Source organism: Anas platyrhynchos, chromosome 2 (genome assembly GCF_047663525.1).
Source record: "Anas platyrhynchos isolate ZD024472 breed Pekin duck chromosome 2, IASCAAS_PekinDuck_T2T, whole genome shotgun sequence".
Taxonomy (NCBI): Eukaryota; Metazoa; Chordata; class Aves; order Anseriformes; family Anatidae; genus Anas; species Anas platyrhynchos.
Genome location: NC_092588.1, coordinates 60725898 through 60745370, shown reverse-complemented (window position 1 = coordinate 60745370; position 19473 = coordinate 60725898). Strand labels below are relative to the sequence as shown.

General features: G+C 39.6%; 2 protein-coding genes across 8 annotated transcripts in view; one reads left to right on the top strand and one right to left on the bottom strand.

Annotated features, from left to right (window-relative positions):
• Window positions 1-1842: 1842 nt before the first annotated feature.
• On the bottom strand, window positions 1843-7686 carry TIMM21 (translocase of inner mitochondrial membrane 21). The gene is made up of 6 exons (XM_027451902.3): window positions 7146-7686; window positions 6100-6162; window positions 5911-6008; window positions 4579-4652; window positions 2605-2710; window positions 1843-2507 (listed from the first exon to the last, which is right to left on the bottom strand). Exons 1-6 carry the CDS (start codon window positions 7402-7404, stop codon window positions 2415-2417), a joined length of 693 nt encoding a protein of 230 aa, XP_027307703.2. The 5' UTR covers window positions 7405-7686; the 3' UTR covers window positions 1843-2414.
• The window catches only part of FBXO15 (F-box protein 15), a 23937-nt gene continuing 12118 nt past the window's right edge, over window positions 7655-19473 (top strand). The window contains exons 1-7 of one of the 7 annotated variants that reach the window (XM_072034818.1): window positions 7764-7890; window positions 8563-8775; window positions 10305-10424; window positions 12252-12356; window positions 15411-15653; window positions 15933-16142; window positions 17963-18092. In XM_072034818.1, the coding sequence (XP_071890919.1) occupies window positions 10411-10424; window positions 12252-12356; window positions 15411-15653; window positions 15933-16142; window positions 17963-18092 (702 nt within the window). In that variant the 5' untranslated portion in view covers window positions 7764-7890; window positions 8563-8775; window positions 10305-10410. The other 6 variants (XM_038174933.2, XM_038174936.2, XM_072034820.1 and 3 more) reach the window with 6 other exon arrangements.

Below are 19473 nucleotides of genomic sequence, written 5' to 3'. Positions count from 1 at the left end.
TTTATTTTAATGTCTTTCTTTTGATGCGTGACACTTGATTTATTTTTTTTCCTTAAGGACTGGATTTGACACATTGTTTCTACCATACCATTTACTCTAAAAAGTTGTTTACATCTTGCTTTAGGAAATACTCCTTTCCCCAGCAGTGAAGCCCACTGGAAACAAGCCACATTCAGATTAATGGGAGAGCAAAGCTGGAATGTGGAGATACAGGAAAAATATCTAGCCTGTCAATTTTGTTGTTGATGTGGAAATTTACAATGGCTTTCAGGCAGTTTGAGATGGAACAAACTCATAAAGGAGGGGCAAAAACAATATCACAGTTTAGGCTAGAAAACTTGTATTTTGATATAGTCTTGTTTCATAAAAGTTGAAGAATGAGTACATTTTTATCAAGGTATAGCACAGGCTTAAAGCTAGTAAGCTTAATATTAAAGTTATACAATTATATAGCTAGCAGTATTTCTGATATGCTCTTAACTGTTCTGTCTTTAATTTGTGACAAAACTCTTGCAGAAGTAGTTTTCAGTAACTGCCATGTGTGACACGTTTACAGCAACTGGACTTAAACATGGCATGCAGTGCTATCAGTCACTACTGCAGCAGTATGCAATGAAACAGATTTCATTCCGATTTTTTATTTGTCTTTGTACTTGGTTATAGATTTTGGTAAAGTGCAATGCTAAGAATTAGGAAGAGTCATACGCAACACGAAAACGTGTTAATAACTATTACTTTCACAAAAATAACATGAAGGGGGCAATAGTTGCTTTCATTGTTTAAAGAAACCTTTCCAGATTGACATTAATGATGTCAGTGACTGTGGGTGAAAATTAAAATTTGTTGGAGTTACTTCTTAATAAGTACCAGAATGGTTTCTCGTACTTTCATTAAAGAACCACAATGATTCCTGTCGCTTTTGACTATGAGTAAAAGACTTTTTGGTCTTGACAATTATCCATTAATAGATAAAAAATCAGACAAATTTATCACTCTGCTGAAACTGACAGATATGGAATCACTTTGATCAGTCTGAACAGATGTTAGTTTTGTAAAAAACCCTTTGGCTGGCACAGCAGAAGTTAGTTATATTCTGTACAGTGTAGAAACTCCAAAATACATTGCCCGTTATCACAGATTGATATTGGTAGCTGCTTCGCTGTAATGTGCTTTTCTTCTCTACTATACTCATAGGGTTGGAATAAATGTGGGATTCCTTTTCATTGAATACTTTCAAACAGTGTGAGGATCTGACTGAAGCTAAAGTTGCAATACTTAATATAAAGCAAAACTATCCAGGTCTAAAAAAGTATTAAGTGTAGTTGTTAGGGCTATGAAGATGAGAGTACTGGAGACTGAACAGGAGGGCAGTAAAGCATTTCTAAATGTCTATCTACAGTATTTGTATGAGGGAATACTGTATGAACTTTAGAACACCCCAAATGTACCATTAAATGAAGCTCAACGTCAGTGTATATTTAATTAAGGGCTAAACAACTAGTGAACTAAAAAGCTTGTATTATATATAGATAACTACAGAAAAATGCATTAGTTGGTGTTTAAGAAAATGGTTATATGTAAGACACTAAAGCTTGAGTTTTCAGATGGTGCTGCTTGGCAGACACAATTGAGTCTCACTATTAATACGCAGGATTATGCTTAATAATTGCCATGTGGTACTAATCAAGAAATAACCAAGAGATAAATTTGGTCATGAGTTGAGCTTTTGATTTTGGGTAAAATTATACTAATCTAATTCCTGGAGGATGTAGATTAGTTATGTCAATGAAAAAACTGTTGGCAGTGCTGAGCAGGGTGGCACACCATGAAAGGAGCAGACAGTAAAGGTGTTGATAATTTATTTAAAAGATACCAGTATTGGAGCCTTTATGATCAGTCATCTGTCATGGGTGTGGGTCTCCACAATTCATATTCTTAGATGCATTTGGGCTAGATCTCCTTTACACACTAACATAAATCATCTACAAACGCATCCAGAATGAAAACAGTATTTGTCTGTATTTCAAATACCACTTTCTTTATTGCAGTGCTAGTGGGAAATCCAAGCAAAGGAAGACAAGAAAACTCCCCACCTAAACCTGAAACCTTGAAAGACTCAGATTTTAGGTGTTAAGGAGAATTATCCAGCATTAAATAGTTTAGTATGAGCCATTATTTTCCTATGTCAAAAATACTTGCCATGAGTGACGGCTCTACTATTTTTCATTGGCTTCACCTCAAATTCTGGATCTGTTGTTATGAGAGACTTTAATGGAGGCCCTGAGAGGTTACTTCTTATATTTAACTCCAAATCTGCAAGATTCGATCAAGAACACCAAACAATTCATGTGTAGACTGCTTACACCAATATCATTCAACAGTGAGTAAGATGAAGCAGGAACTTTGATTGTTGGCTATCTGTTATCTTCAATGATAATGGTTCTTCTAGGATACGCGTCAACATCCACAAATATGTAACGGACTTCAGGTTTTCCTCCCTCAGGGTTCTGTAATGAGGAAAACACTTTCAGGCTCTGTTTTTTTCTCTTTGGTACTTTAAATCCAAGATTAGGCTTGTCAGCTACATCAAGTAATTGTACATACCTCTTTGACTTCCACGTGGACTGTTCCCTGTTTTCCTGGTTCAGAGCCCTCAATATAGAACTTCAAACGCATATGTTTCAGTCCATCCTTTATGTATTCAACGTGACTAAAAACGGCAAAACAAAACAAAAAAACAACCCACCCAGAAAGGATAGCTAGTTAATCTTCAAATTTCAGCTTCTTATTTAGAGAGGAGCTGCTTAGCTAGTTTTGTGAGAAAGTGTATTCCACTGCAGCCCTTATGCTACCTTGGGTTCCTTCTTGACTTCTCTTCCCAAGCTTTACTGTGGGTATATAAGGAATAGTGGAGAGTTAGAAGAGAGAACTCATTACCAGCTGATGGTTAACAGTTGAGGTGCTTAAATGTTCTCGCTGCAGTCCTCCCTTCAAAATTCATGCAAAACATGCCAAGAATGCTTTGTCAACTCAGATATTAGGTTGGTTAATTTACATCAAAATAGTTTACTATATACTTCACATATTCTGGCAATAACTTCATTCTATAGAAGTTGTGTAACTTTGATATTAATTTCAAACCTCTAGCCTAAGTGCTGATATTTCAGTTACAGCCAGGTTACGGTCAAATACTAGATAAACAGAAAGGTGAAATCACTTTCCAGGTGACCACCTCCAGAAACTAATGGTCAGACTAGAATTACGCTGCCAGTTTAGGTTTCCTACTGAAATTACTAACTGCTGCACAGTTCCAAGCTTTTCTTTCCATCAATCAAATCCAGATAACATGCTGTGAATTAATGAACACTTTGAATACGGTTTAAGGTGACATGGTGGGTTACAAAGGACAAAGATGAATGAAGTCTCATTGCAGTAAATCACATTCAAGATGTCCATATACAGAAAAACTACATTTTTGAGACATTAAGCCTTTTATCACAGACTTGAGCTCTCTGCAATCTGATCAAGTTTTCAGCTCAAAAAGTTCTTTAGAATATGAAACTTTTAAATGGAAAGTGGAAATGAAATACTAGGAAAGCTGACACTACATTTACTTATTCACATAGTTTACAGACATGCTTAAAATTTTCATTGATATTCTTTTCATTTAGCAGCTCCACTTTAAACACTTTTTCACAGTCTGGTGAAAAGATAAACTTTTGGTTCAAAGTAAAAATCGTCCTCCTAAAAATAATCTTAATTTCATCGTTTAAATTCTATAGCTGGGCTTGTGCGTCCCATACTGTATGAAACCTCATGGAATAAATTCAAGTCAAAGAACACAATAGGCAAAGCCTCTGCTGGGTTATACTGCGGGGAGGACTTGTTTTATAAGAATTAGTTCTGTTGTTTACCTCAACTGGAGAAAAACTGATACACTCATAAATGTTTAGATGAGAACTGTTCTGTTAAATATGCAGCAGAGATGTGGCCTCAAGTACCAGAAAGTAATCTAAGTAATGGGCAGTCAGTGCTGCATGTCAACTCAGGACATCAGACTCACTGCAGTGACTACACCTGCTCAGCTAGACACAGTTAAGCTTTAAATTGAGCAAGGTGGATTCTTAGAAGTCCAAGTTGAAACCTCTCCTGCTCTTTCTGGCCTGTTAAGAGCTGCTACTTCATAAGAAGAAAAACTCTCTCCTGTTTTTCAAAGAGAGATTTTACTCTATTTGAGGACTTCACGCTACACTTCGGTCTCACCCCTGCTTCCCATGTGCATGCCTGTGCCTCTGTACCACTCTCTTCAGACTCATCCTCTTTTTTGTAGGGAGGTGCTCCATGTTTACCATGCTGGCCATTGCTTGTTCTGAGGCACATGGAATTGGCATTCTATATTGCATGTGTGCTGTATTTAGTGGTGTGTGCCACAGAAGACATACTGCAAAAAATTCCTTTCATTTTCACTTTCAATTGACAGGGTACGTCACACAGTTCAGTAATCTAGATCTAACTTTCTGTGATGTGACCCAAAATGCCTCTGCTGTGCAAAACCTATTGTCTGTATGGGGCAAACACCTGACAAGCTGTCGTCTTCCTCTTCGCGTTGCCTCCCCATAACCTTTAATGGGTTCACCAAAAACACCAATTACCTACAAGAGAAAAGAGATTTGAGTTGTCAGAAGGTATCAAGTTCAAACAGATATTCCAGCATCAGCTCTTGTCCCTTCTGTGAATGCATCTTCTTTCAATTCCTTCAATAAATTGTCCCTTGTGAGTCTGATACGTCAAGAATGCAATAGTTTAGGAAAGAAAACACCACAGGAGAAATTACTCCATTTCAGCATTTTTCCTTTACAATCACATGCAAAATGCCTATAATAAATCCTAGTAATATGTTCCATTTGTACCATCCTCTGGCATTAAGACATTTTAATCTCTTTTCTTACTGTGTATTTTATACTTTACTGACATTTTGTGTAAAAAGAGGAAAAAAACATATTTGCTCATGTCTTTTCCAAGACAGCATCTGACTGTTTTGAAGTTTAATCTTAAAATGCAAATAACTGCCCTTCACCTATCTAAGAAACACTGCTTAAGAAATTCAAGGATTTTTTTCTTTAGATCTTTAAAGACAGACCAAATTAAACTAGTTTTAAAATTATTTTAAAGTTGCTTAGAAAGGAAGGGTGCTTTCATGGTGTGACTACTAGAGAGGAGTTTTAATTCTACAAACTTGTTCTAAAGCAATCTTAATTTCTTTCCTAGTACGAACTTGTCGCTTCAGGCATCTCAGCAGAACCTGTGATAATTTTTCAAAGCTATTCCCCACCTTTCTTGTTTTAAGCACTGACTTTTGTAGTCTAGTTTTGGACTGACTTTTGTTTATATTTAGCTATCTTATGTGACTGATCCCATGACTGTCACCTTTCTCCTTTCCTATTAGCCACAGTAACGTTAACCTTGTTTCTAATGAAGAGTTTGAATTTCTTGATATTTATGCAGTATTTCACATGACAGAACCCTACAGAAGTTGCAGCAGAGTAACTGTGTTGAGGAAAGTCAGCAACACAGATCCATAAAGTGGGACCAGTTGCCTCTCTGATCTGCAGAACTCTGCAAGTGCCTACAGATACATGTGCTTTGAAGTGGCACAGTGTAGGGCTCTCTTGTCTTTTAGCATGTTAATTCATTCAGACTCAGAGCTTGCATTAACTTCACCTAGTATAGGTTCAGACTTAGAGCTGACCCAGCTCTGTTCAGCTAGAAGCATAGGCAGATCTTGCTGGTGTTTGAACATCTCTGTGGATATTCCTGTAGATTTGCTTGTGAGATGCAAACTTTTGACTTAAAGAGAGAGGCCATAATTAATGAGAAACATAAACTTATGACTAACGTTCAAAAACCAACCTCTGGGTGAGATCTGCATTTCTCCAAAGCATCTCCATAGATCTTACTTGGACTAGAAGAAGAGAATAACTCTTTAAAAATCACATAGAACAAACCACCTGCAATAGAAACAAAAACAAATAGAATGAGAATTAATCTGGAAATAATAAAAAGAATCTTCTGATAAAGAATAGTAATTTAAAAAATAACCTGTAACACCAATTCCAACAAGCACCACAATAAAATAGGTGAAGTCTCTTCCAGCTTCTTTCACTGAAACAAAACATAAAACAATGTGAGATTTAGATCCATGGGAAGTAAAACTTGCATACCTTTATTATATACACGCTCTTCTATTAGTTCAAACCACTCAAATAACATTTTGTCAGAAGAAAAAATCCCAACCACAGCTTCCACAATGCCTCATCACTAAGAGATCACGGAATGTCTTGATGTTATCAAAGGCAGATTTATATTTCTGTACTAAGTATTACTATTTTCTGCTTTCTTGCAATCAAAGGAATAACAAAAAGGAGGCATATTAGACCAAAATATGTATTTACTGAGACTGTCAACTGCAGTTTATTATGTAATTTGATCTAACGCACTAGTAAAAGGGTCAGTATATACCGTGAAAAAAGTCACATGAGATTCACACAAAGTACTCTTTGAGAAGGAGGAAGAAACTACTCATTTGTTTAAGTGGTAAAGTACGCCTTGCAGCAAAGTGCAAATTACTGAGGAAACATTAAAAAGCATTTTTTTCCTGAAGTGTTCTCATCAGCTGAAGATGCTCTTCAGAAACTTTCTCAATCTGGAATTTCTGAGACAGCGCAGGAGCCACCTTTCACTGACATGAATGAGAAGAGCCAAACTGCCAGGCCCTCTGTAAAGCAACCAGCAGCAGATACAGCACTTTGGAAAAGTGCTGGAAGTAGACTTAGCTTAACAGCATCAAAACAGGTCGTGTGTGAAAGGTTTTCCTTTTAAAAAGGGGAATTACTAGGACTTACTCCTCGTGTGGATTTGACTTACACAATCAAGCTGTTTGGAAGATGTCAAAGGATTTCACTTCTGCCTCAGCAGTGCCTACACTGAAGAGTTTGCAACCAACACCATGGAAAACGAGCCTGTTGGTTTCCTAAAAGTTGTGTTGTTTTGTTTTTTTTTTTTTTTTTTCAGTTTCCGAGCTGTGGGCGTGTATGGGGGCTGTACAACCACAGGGGCACCCCCTCACCTCTGCCCACAGCCCTTACCTTTCCGAGCCGCCGACAGCAGAGCCTCATCCTTTTGCTCCCTTCGCACCGACACGTGCTTGCTGTCATGCCCAGACCTTTCAGCCCCCAGCCCCCCAGCCTGCGTCCACACACCCGCCTGGGCACCCCGGAGCGGCGCTGAGGGGCTGCGGGTGGGCTGCTGCTGCCGCCGCCATCTCAGGCAAGGCGCCGGCGGCCATCTCCCCAGGGAGCCCCGCAGCTGCCCGCCGCCTCGCAGCAGGGCGGCGGGGAGCAGCATGCCCAGGCACCCCGAGCGGCTTCACGCCGCTCCCCCCTGCCCGAGGCTTGGCGGAGGAGCCGAGGGGAAAAAACCTTCTCCCAGCGGCGGGCGGGGACCCCTCGGAGGCGGCTGAGGGAGGCAGCAGCCCTTCAGCAGCCCCCGGTGCCCTGCCAGCCGCGCCCCGCCATTGCCGCTGCGGAAATCTTCCAGCGGGGTGCGAGGGGAGGAGGCGGCGGTGGTGGCGAGCCCTGGGAGCCGTAGTTTGAGCGAGCTGCCTCCTGCGCCCGCTGCTGGACGAGGCTCCGGGGAAAGCAACTACAGCGACCGCCATGCCCAGCGCCGCCCCTGCGGCCGCCCTCAGCTGGCTGAGCCGGGCATGGCGGCCGCCCCCGGCAGGGCGCAGCAGCAGCGGGGTCGCGGCATGGCGGCGGCGGCTCCTCTTGGTGCCGCCGGGCTCGGGCCGCCGAGGGTGTTTGCCCCTCTTGCCGCCGCCGCAGGGCTCAGGTAATTAGTGGTGTGCCTGCCCGGCAAAAGGGTGTGCTCCCTTTGCTGCCATGGCTCCCCATCGCCAGTCTCGTGGCTCATGTTTCCAGCTCTGAGCTCGCCCCTCGTGGCCTGGGTGCTGTGCCCTGCCCGGCCATGAAGGGGGTTTTTGGGGTGGCTCAGTGAGTACATGCAGCCCGAGATGTGCAGCACAGCCCTTCCCGGTGTAGCAGACAACCAAGGTTTAACATGCAGCTTTCTGGGCTTGCTATCCCGAGGAGTGCGGCTTAAACCTGGGCTAGGTGCTTGAGCTGAAAGGAGTAGCGTAATTTGCACTAGTCTGACAAGAAAAGGGCCATATTATCTTAATGCCAAATGTCTACGTGTCCAAGGCAGGCAGGCCTTTGTAATATATAGGATGGCTTCTCTGGGGAAGATGTGATTCCTCAGTCCTTCCAGTGCATGCTCAGCTTCCGAAAATCCAAAGCACCGAGTTCAGAAGCAAAATCGAGAAAGGAAATTTTTCAACCAACCCTTTTCTATAATCATTTTAACAGCTGTTTCATTCCTCCCCGCTTTTTTTTTAACCTGTAACCAAAATAGGTTATACCCACCTTTTAAAAAGACCTTGAAATCGATAGCTGAGGAATAAAGTAATGTCAAAACATTGCTGTCATTTGTGTTTATCCACAGGTACACCACTACATTTGGAGAAGTAGACAGGGTCTGTCATTAATTACAGCTTCCTAGACATTCTTTGAAATAGTTTTGTTCCCTGACCAGCACGCAAAAAACCCTAACCCAAAACAACAACAGCAGCAACCACAAAAACGTGTTCACGTTGCGAGTACCTCAGGGTATGAAAGTCAAAATACTGGTACAAAACTGAGTCCTACAAATTGAAAGGTAATGAAATAGCAATTGAGGTTGTTGTGCCTCCAAGCTAGAGCATCTTTGTTGGTATAGAGGTAGTTCTGCTGTTGCTGAACAGGACTTTTTTCTAAATCCCTTTAATGGTTTCTGAAAAATGCCGTTTGTTATGGACTCATTCAAGTTGGTTCTTCATCTCATTTTCTAAATGTGCTTGTTAATAATACCCATCAGTAAAACATTTCCTTGACCTTCAGGGTGTATTTGACATATGGTTACTTTTTTTGTTGCTGTTAATTTTGTTAGTCTATTACATTTTGGCATCCAAACTGAAATGTGTATGTCTTTGAGTTGCGTTTATAACAGCTCCCAGGATAACTTCAGGGATTTTTTTATATGTCACAGTCAACAACATAGGATACAGTTGTTCTTTTTTATTTTTCTTTCAGATTTTTTTTTTTCATTGAGCATAAACAGATTCTAAATCAAGAACAGTATGCATTAAATATATGGGGTGCCCATTTGCTTCAAAATTATTATTTTTTTCTCCGACATTAATTGGTTGCTGATAGCCATGGCAGGGTTGACCAGATGTTAGGAGGCCAGCTGGTGTTACAAACCGTGGAGCACTAAGAGTACGTGGGGAGTTGTGGCTGCTGTGTGGAATCACAGAGTATCAGTGGGTATGAAGTGTAGGGATTTGATGAAGATGGGAACTCCATCTGAGTATATGCGTGTGGTTTGAAGATGGGGTTTGTGATTACGACTTTGAAGTTCTTTATATCGTTTGAGAAATAATATAGTTCCTTCTATCAGAAAAATGGAAAAAAAGTGCAGCCCGTTGGATTCTAAGACTTTGTGTTAGAAGTATGCAAGGTTACTTTTTATTTAGAGAGAGTATTTTGTATCCAAATTGTTGTGTAAATGAGCAAGAAAAGCTTTGATAACCAAATATTTTGCTGTAGAACTAGCAGTTACCCGTCGAGCTGCTAGTATTTTGGCAGGGGAAGGGCTGAAGTGAGCGGTAGAGCCTCGTTTCAAATGAGGGTCTGTTGTACAGTCAACGGAATTCTTCAGCCGTTTTTGAGAGTCTTTCCAGGTATTGCTCTGTTTGGTATCTTCTAATAGCTTACCAAAATTGGATGGCTCAAAAATGCCTCTGGCGTAACGTTGCAAAACAGAAGATTAATACAGGCAGTCTGATTGATGGCGGGGGTCTATCTGGAGCTTGACCGTGGTGCCCGCCACGGTGCAGCCATGTGCTAGATCTTTACCGGATTCCAACTGACCTGGTGGTGCAGCATCACTCCCTTCGGACTGCTGCCAGAGATATGTCACAGGAGAGAGACCTGTGAGTTTAAGTCTGACATCTTCCTGCTGTCAGGTATTTTAGGTATTTTGCCTGATATTTTAGGTGATAATTGTTCAAATTTGTGAACCGATAATGAGTTATCACGTGATGTGTGCCCTCAATCCTGTCTCAGCTGAGATGTGGTGTCTAGATACGCTCGTTATGCATATTTCTTCATTTTATAATGTGACTCCTAACAGTTTTTGCTTTCTAGAAGTTCATCGAGGAGCTTTGCTGCCAGGCCTGGGGAATATTCTGAAACTGTAAATACTAAAACTAAAAGTCTATATTGGAGATCTCCCATAAAACCAAAACCTAATATGTGCATCGAAAGGTGAGTATGTCTTCAATATAAGACTGTAAGAGCCCTTGCAGAGTACAAGCAATTTTTTCACTGTGTACAGTTATTAAGTTAATGCATTGGACGTTTTCTTGTCAGATGTTCTGAGTTGAAAAGGAGATTTGCTTTCCTGACCTACTTTGGGATCCTGAGTTGACCTCAGGACCCAAGACATACGAAGCCTTCAGCAAGTCATGGGATGTGATGATCCTTAAAAATAAAAATTCTTATTGTATTATGTAAAGAAAAGCCAGTTTGGAATTAAACTCCTGATGTTTCTCTTGATGATTCTTGGTTTTTATAGGTAGTCTTAGAATGGTGGAGTGAGATAAGGGAGAGGGAAGTGGCTGCTGCAAACATGCTGCAGAGGGAATGTTTCTCTCTCAGTTTGACATTGAAAGGGCACTTTTTAAAATAGTTGTGAGTTGTTTTCTTTTTGAACATCTTTTACATTTCTACAAAAAGCACCTAAGAGTATTTTGTAGGGAAGATTAATTCCTTTGTTTCACACATTTGTAGCTTTCTGTGTTAGTCATTTTTCTGTTTCCCATTGTATAGCCTGTGCCATCCCTTATGTTGTTAGGTTTGTGTGAAAGATGAGAAAAAAGTTTCCTTCAAAGGAAAAATAATGTGGGTGTGAAAACTACTGCTGAGAATTTGAGATCAAGCATATTATTTTAACCAATTTGTAGCTTTTAAAGGGATCATTGCTAAATTTTCTGTGGCATAAATGCAGTAACTGCTTTCGGCTTATGCTGTTTGAATCCTTTCACGTAAATAACTATGCGAGTTTTGGCATGCTTGCCTCTCTGATAGTGCAGCTGAATTACTGAGTTTTAATACAAACCCTGGAGTATTGACATTATTATCATTCTATGCTTGAAAACTATATAGTTCTGGAATAAAGTATTATAAATCAGCAAGTGTTCTAAATGATACTGTTGGAAAAAAGAGGCATGGCTTAGGCGTTGACTTTCACAGCAGTTTGTATTTTCAGTGGTGATTTTGATTTTATTGTATTACCATGCTCTAAAAAGTTAGAGTATAAAATACTTTTATTCTTTTTTAAATTCTGTGCTGTTACCGGGTACTACTCAAAGGGTTTGTCAGTTAATACAAAAAATTATGGTGTCTTCTCTGAAGGCTCTGTTGCAATTCTACTTAGCCTGCAAAGAAACATCACAAGTGGGATTTTGCGGCTGGCACCTGCAGTTCATCAGGCAGCCTGGGAGACACACAGAAGCATTAATGTTTTTAAGGTGTCACACAACTCTTAGTTTGAAGTTCACATCTTTCTGTTGACATAAATTAGAGCTGTGTGAGACCTCTGAGCACATGTGGCTTGAAGATTTTGATGAGGTATAGCACGATCCCACTGTTTGACTGGGACATTTCAGTGCTGATGCATCGTGAGAGCTGACAGCACAGTCAGGGGGTGAGTGAGTATCCGCAGTTCTGGGAAATGCTGACGGACTGCGTGGTGAAATCATGGTACAAGCAGCGAGAGGCTGGAGTTGAATGAGGTAGTTTCATGTCAGGCTGGGTTGAAGTTTAATGAAAATGCAGACCCATAACTTTTCACATAATGTCCTGTGCCACTTGAATAGGTTGTGATGAATTGTTTCAAGCACGTTTTAGATCAGAGAGACAAATTAGAACCCAAACGTTGTGAATTAACTCTTGAGGTTGAGGTTTGATCTGGGGACTCAAACTGGTAGTTTTAATCTCTTTTTCTTTTTGCTCAGTTTTGGGGTTAAAATTCTTTGCCATTGTCATTTCTGGAATTTGCAGGTAAGTCTAACAGAATTTCTTGTTTTCCAGCATGCCATCAGAAATGCTGATGAAGATATTTTCCTATCTGGATGCTGTATCCCTGCTGTGTGTCTCTTGTGTGAACAAGCGTTTCTATCATCTGGCCAATGACAAGTAAGGGAAGCGCGTTAGTCTTTCTTGCACAGCAGCTGAGTTTACCTGAGCTACGAGTCTTTCTAATTTAGTTCTGCTGATGCCAGAGCACTGGTGCATGTACCTACTGGCAATTACTCTGCTGAAAATGTACTGCGTAGCTCACAGTACAATGTGATGCATAGAATTCTAGCTGTGCAAGCCCTATTAACTTTAATGGGAGTTATGAGGCGAAAACTAAATACAGTGCTTTGAAATGTTGCTATTAGCATTTATGTTGTTATAAAATTTGCATATATTTCTGTTTGTATTCATGTGCACCTGTGCTGGGTCATTGATTCAGGCAGCCCTTAGAGGTGTGTAGCCAGTAGCTTTGTAGAATTACAGCTTTCCTAACTTCTGAAGTCCAACTTCTTCAGCTCTTTATCATTTTTTTTTCTCTTTCCAGAGGATTTGATATAGTCAAGTGATTGATTAATGGGTTTTATCTGTTTTATCTCTGTCAGATTTTGGTGACTTCTAAATGAAAACAAAAAGGGCAAAAGTAAATATTGACAACCATCTTGTAAGTGATTGTTTATGCAGAGCTCAAAAAGAGACAGTATCACCATTGGTTTGTGAAACGATCAAGACAGCTTGGTTTGTGTGAAGTAACTAGCATTCCTGGGTATTGTTTTTTTTTTCTTTTTTTCCCAGTATTCTGCTGCATTAGTGTTGTTTAAATGAGAAAATCTCTTCCTAAATAGTAAGTCGCTGCAACTGTATCTCACTTATTTGCTAAAATCGGAACAGTGAGTTAGTTAATTTGTCACCTTTAGGACTGATGAATTTCAAGGAACGTTTATAATCCAGATTTTTTTTAAGCTGTTAATTTGTCACCTTTAGGACTGATGAATTTCAAGGAACGTTTATAATCCAGATTTTTTTTAAGCTGTCAGAACATGCATGTAGGTAAAAATGGGATAGTTGATGAAAATGATATATCTTAATATGCTCTTTCAACTTTGGGGTAGTAAGGTAAAATCATTGTAGCAATCAAGGGGAACTGTTTCCACCTCAACAATGACCATTTCCATTTTTTAATCTCAACAGAGACTATTGTGTAGGCAAAAATGTGATTCGAGAAGAAGATGCTTTCCTTTATCTAGGAGACTGACTGGTTCTGTAAGATCAGGTCACTTCTTCCTGTTGGATTTCTATGGACCTTCCTGAGACCCTGAATCTTTTGGTGAATTATCATTAACAGAAGTTTTAATTGAAGTCTCTGCACATATCTGTGACAAATCTGGCCTTGTTTGTAGACAGAGTGTCTTTCTGAGGATAGTTCTGCTGTCCTGGAGGTACTTACTGTCAAGCAGGTTCAATAGCTCTTGATGCAACAGGACTGTCAGTCTTTCAGCATGGTGCATCTGTGATACCTGATGCTGTGCTTTGTCTTTGGGTACTTTGAGTACTTCTGCATCAGTAACAAAGTCTGGTTATGGGCATGTGGGGGCTTATTCTCAGTAGCTGATGAAATTGGAATGGTGTTCCTGGACAGGAGGTAGTGGGATGGATGCATTTAGTCCTTGAATGCGTTAATGCTGTAAGGAGGGAGAAGAAATGCATTACAAAGCACATTAACGTAAGTTTGCCTGGGGATAAGTGAGGACTGGTAAAGGTAATCTTGCTGATAAATTGCAGAGAATTTCTCTTGAGAATTTGATTTCTTTTGCTGTTGGTTTCCTTTAGCGTGGTTTTGTTGACTGTGTGACTTCAGAAATAGAAATCTAATTGGAAACCGTTAAATGCACATTATTGTTTGGATTCTTTTAATGTCTTGTACTCAATACCTCTGTGCTGTCCTAGAGATCATTGTGGGTTAGGAGAGAAATGTGACCCCACTTTTTTCCTAACAGTAAAGAGATGAATCCGTCGTTCCTGTTGGATGTTTCTTTGATCTTTGTATCCAGAACTCTTCAAAAGAGTGCGGAAGGGGTTGGCATGACAATGATACCTCTGTCGAACATCAGTGATTCTAACTGTCCTTCTCCACCCTCTTTTGTCTGGGTCTGTGTGAGAGACGTGAGGGGTCCAGATTGCTTTTGTTGAGCAAGAGCTATTAAAACACTGGTTTCGCAAGCTAATTTTCTATGATGAGGATGCATCGTTATTTTGGGATGGAATTTTTGAAAGCAACTGCTTAAGCTTAATCAGTTTTCATTCAAGTCACAGTATGTCTGTGTTGTCTCTGAGCTTCATCCTGCACTTTACATTTTCAGGAAGACAGGCAAGACTTACCTTTGCTTTTTTTCCTGTTGATAGCTTTCTTTCAAATCTGTACCTTTTTTTTTTTTTTTTTTTTAAATCAGTGAGTCTAAGGGAGAGCCTATGAAGGAAGTAGCAGCATAAATTTAGGGAAAATTTTTTTAAAAACACGTGATCTGGTATGCTATTGAGAAGCACAAAAGAGTGGGAAGTTCGCAAGAGAAAATGATCCTACTTTCTACAGCACTAGCCAAACATTTTCTTTGTATATAATTGTGATATTTACCAACCTTGCTGACATATTGTAAGAATTAATTGGGTAACTTACCCCCCTCCTTTTTTTTTTTTTTTTTTTTTTTTTTTCTTTCTTTGGTAGAACAGAAAGTCACAAGTGGATCTCACTTGGTATGTATACTTCAGAAGAAGAAATGTGATCAGAGTCTGTGTCCTCTGAGATAGCCTCGTAAGCTCATGAGACATGCTGACATCTAGCATCTTTGTTTCCTGAGCTTTCAGGTTTGCACCAGGGGAGCTGACCTGATATGAGCTATTTGAAGATCACCATAGGCAAAACTGCACAAGCTGTGCCTTTGCATTTTCTTGACTAGTACCTAGGAGGCTACACATTCTGGTCCTCTATAAATTCAGATTTAGATTAAGCCCAGTTTGCTGATAAACTAGGACTTTATATTTTTCTGACAACATTGTGCTTAGTGGTATCTGTGAGCTGCGTATAAGATGTATTGCTGAAGTGACTTGATGGTTTGTCCTTATAATTAAGTAACTCTTGACATTTATGTTATTTTCCTTTGTATTATGTTTTATCAGTGGAATCTGGCTGAAAATCTATTCTGGTTGTTTTCCACCAAAACGGACAATTTGGAAAGTGAAGTCTGTGCAGACAGAAACTGGTCCCTTGAGCTGTGCTCCTATACAGGATAGAAAGCCTGGATACTGGAAGAAAGAATACATCTTGAAACAAATGGCTGCTGTCACAGCTAGAGTAATGCAACTTGTTAAACCTGTAGATCTGTATACAGGTCTTCCAAGTAGAATCAAAAAAGCTATAAAGTAAGCAATGGCTTGTCACCGAAGACGTTTACTCAAGAACAATGTACACAACATTAATACATTTGGAAAGCTGGGGGGACTGGGAAATAGAGCTATAAATTGCATATCATGAGGTGAAGATAGAACTACAGCTGACTAATGACCTAAATAAATAACAGTTAATAGAAATTTTAAAACCTTGTTAGAAGCATAGTTTAAGCATAGTCATTTTGAGAATCTTTTACAATATTAATATTTTTTTCTAAACACCTCCATTCCCTCTCTATTCCTGAATATCAGAGCCTCTGGTTTGAGCTGGATGATTGTTCTAAAGGACAGAAATGGAAAGGAACATGTAATGGAGCAGGCAGACCTGTTTTTTAAGGACACATCTGTTACTATATTTTGGTATAGCGCAAGTTGGCCATGCTTAGACACCCTGTTGAGCCTAAAACTACTTGGAGTGACTCCATTGCTTCTTGACCAAAGCAAAGCTCCTAGCAAGAATGGGTGAGTTTTTACATAAGATTTTTTTTTATTATTGCTTGATAAAGTGTCTGTAGGAGCTATCTAAACTTGTTTTGACTTAACAAGTTAATTCTTTGTGAGAAAGCCTCTCTGATAGATCTTCCAAAGCCTGTGTCCTGCTTGTCCACAGGTACAGCTTTTTAGCAAGGAATAGATATAATCCAGTACTCTGTGACGTTAATTCATGGGTTAATGCAGCTACTGCCAATACGAGCTACTGCCATACAAACTAGTAAACAGGTCTTGCCTTGGGAAGCTAAATCTGAAGCAGAGACACACAATGCAGGATAGTTGTTGGAAATGCTCAGCATAGAAAAGGAAGGATTTGGCTGTTATTTTTATAACTTAAGTGTGTATGAGACTCTTCTGGTGTTATTTCATGAGAAAAGATGCCTACATTTAAAATGTGTATCTGAAGTATCTATCTGGTTGCTGGAAAGGAATTTTCCAGGTCTGTGTCTTATGTGGGGTTTTAGTATATGCAGTATCAGCTACACACTTCTTACACAGTAGATCTCAGAAGAAAAGCAACCAAACCAATCAGGCAACAAACCAAAATAATAATAATAATAAAAAAAACATATTCCTAGCAGTAGATCTGTGAAAAGAGTTTTGTTGATCACCTCCAAAAAAAAAAAATGGAAAGAAAGAAAGAAAAGAAAAACGCAAAGCCAGGGTTCCTCAGGAAGAAGGAAAGTACTTGCCTAAAAAAGGTGAGAAAGGTAGAAGACTACCAGTCAAATTATCTGAAGAATGTACTTGTTTCTACCAATGATGATGATTCATATGCAGAAAGTAGTAAAAGAAGCCTTTCAGTCAATTGGTGTATTTCCAGAATCATGGGTTGTTAGAGATTGTGCGTATGCACGAAGATGATGATTTCCCAAATATTATTAGAATGGTACTCAGAATGTTAAAGGAACTCATGCAAAGATTTTGGGAAAGTATTTGCCAGCAGCCTGATTGACTTAAAGATAGAAGGGGTTAGTGTCCCTTCCCTGCTGCAAATCCTACAGTTCCAGCCAACGTAAGGAAGTTGCTGTCTGTTTCTATCTTCCTGGCAGTATGCAGTGAAACTAGTGGGAAATCTAGGAACGTTTTTGAATCCATTAGGAGCTTAAGTCTGTGAAGAGTTGTAAAAAGAGTTTTTTCCCCATTCTGAGTAGGTGACACAGACTGCTTTCTTTCTTGTTATGCCTCATTAGCCAATAAGAATGCCTGCAAAAGTATGAACTTCAATAAAATGCTGTTAAGGAGCAAAATTGCTTTAATTGTAATGAAAAATCTATAATTAATTTTCTCAAAGGAAAATTTCCTCTGTTAGAAGCTCAAGATTTATTAGATAGGCAGTTTGATCTTTCCTTGGAATTTTGCTTCTGTGGGGGGACTTAAATTTGCCTTCCAAGTAGCTAGCTTCATACTTTGAAATATTTCATGACTCCATCTGGTACCAGCATACTATTATAACCAAACGATAAAGATTTCTGTGGATATATTGAAAAAACGGGCAAGCATATTTGTTTATCCTTTCTTTTTTTATATATCTTTTTAAAGTAGTGTATTAAGCAATCCTGTGGTGGCATTATTTCTCTTCCTCTTAGCTGCTGAGATCCTGCCAGTCGGATCTGTTTACTTCTTGTTTAGAAGTAAAGTTTACTGCAGTGTATGCTGAGTACTTTGAAAATAGTTTTCCTCAAGTGCTGTTAGTCAGAACTTCAGAATTAAAAATGAAATGTAACTCAACTTTTACATAAAGAAAGAGCCATGAACTTGTTGCTATATGCTGTATGTTCTTTTCAAAGACCCCGTCGACGCTCCCTAATTGCTGAATATGATTTTTTTAACCTGACTGAAAGTAATGTAACACTTGGGGCCGATAAGCTTGTCCAGCTCTTCAGTCTGGATCCCGGACTCTTAGTAGGACTTTGGAAGGTAGAGTAACATTTTTATTCCTGTACTTTATTGTGACTTGATTTTTTTTTGTTGTTGTTGTCCCTCCCTCCCCCATTTCATCTTCCTTTTCTCTTTGGATTTAAAAGATCTTGTCTAAATTAAAAGCAGGAAAATACAGGTAGGGCCAGCAAATTGATGATTTATTGTATTTTAAAGAGATGTCACAGGCATATCTGTACTTTCCAAACAAAAAATCCTCTAAGTGAAAAAACATTTATGTATCAGCATATTAGATACTGTAATGATTTTATTTATGTGTTCAGTTGTATTTATTTTGTAGCCTTCACATGTCAAAGCTTGATATCCCAAAGATGTTCTAAATAGAACAGTGTGAGGAGGGTGGTGCTTCTTACCCCATTCTCACTCCTTGTCTTGTCTCTTTTACTCAAAGTGATAAATTCCCACAAAGCACAGTGGAAGCTAGTTGCTTCCTTCAGTCTACACCACCAGGTAATCGTATCCTCTGCCAGCAGAAGGAATGCTGTAAATAGTGCCCTTGGGGGGCACATACTCAGTTCTTGGTAGTAAGTGCCTAACTGAAGTGTCTGTGTTCAGGGGTCAGTCTGTGAGCTGTATGGTGAGATGAGCATCTTTAGAGAGCAGTGTTCATCTAGAGCAGAATTCAGCTCTGAAGGAATCTGCATCTGTGCGCTGGATACTGTCTCAAACTTTCTGCTCCTGGGTGGAATTCAGGGGTGGCAGCCCTTTCTTGCTGCCCCAGCCGTGGCAATGAGGTCGGTTTAATGATGTTATTTGCCACTGGCCAGGAACTTGTCTCAGGGAGCCTGTGAAAGTTTCTCGAAACTGTTCTTATTTTCAACTGGAAACTCTTGCTACCTCAAATGTACACAGTTACCAGAGGGATTGTTTAAAACCACAGAAGGAATATATGCTTCACCCTTACTTAAAGGTGTCCATTTCCTAGGAATCTTGGAACTGCTTGACCTGTGCAAGCCTATTGTTGACTGTCTCAATCTCTGAAGGGCTCCAATAACTGAACAACCATTTCCTTTGGATATTCAGATATTATTTAGTAGACTGGTGTCCCTGTGTTGCTGTCCCTGTCGTTTTATTAGTGTGTTACCTCTTCCTGTGCTTGGAAAAAGAACTCTTTCAGCACCTGGAAATGGTTCAGACAAAAGTTCCACTAAATTGTTAACCACCGAGTATCTCGCTCTAGTATATTTTTCCTGCTTAATTTTCTGAACAGCTGCTCTTACTCTCCATGTGGGCAGAGTAACATTAGGCACTTAACTGTAGATGGGTGTAATAATCATAAATGCCAGACATCTTGGTTTTTACACAGAGCTTAGCAGTGTAACAGAAATGGTTGATGCTGGCAGGTTTGACAACCACAGAC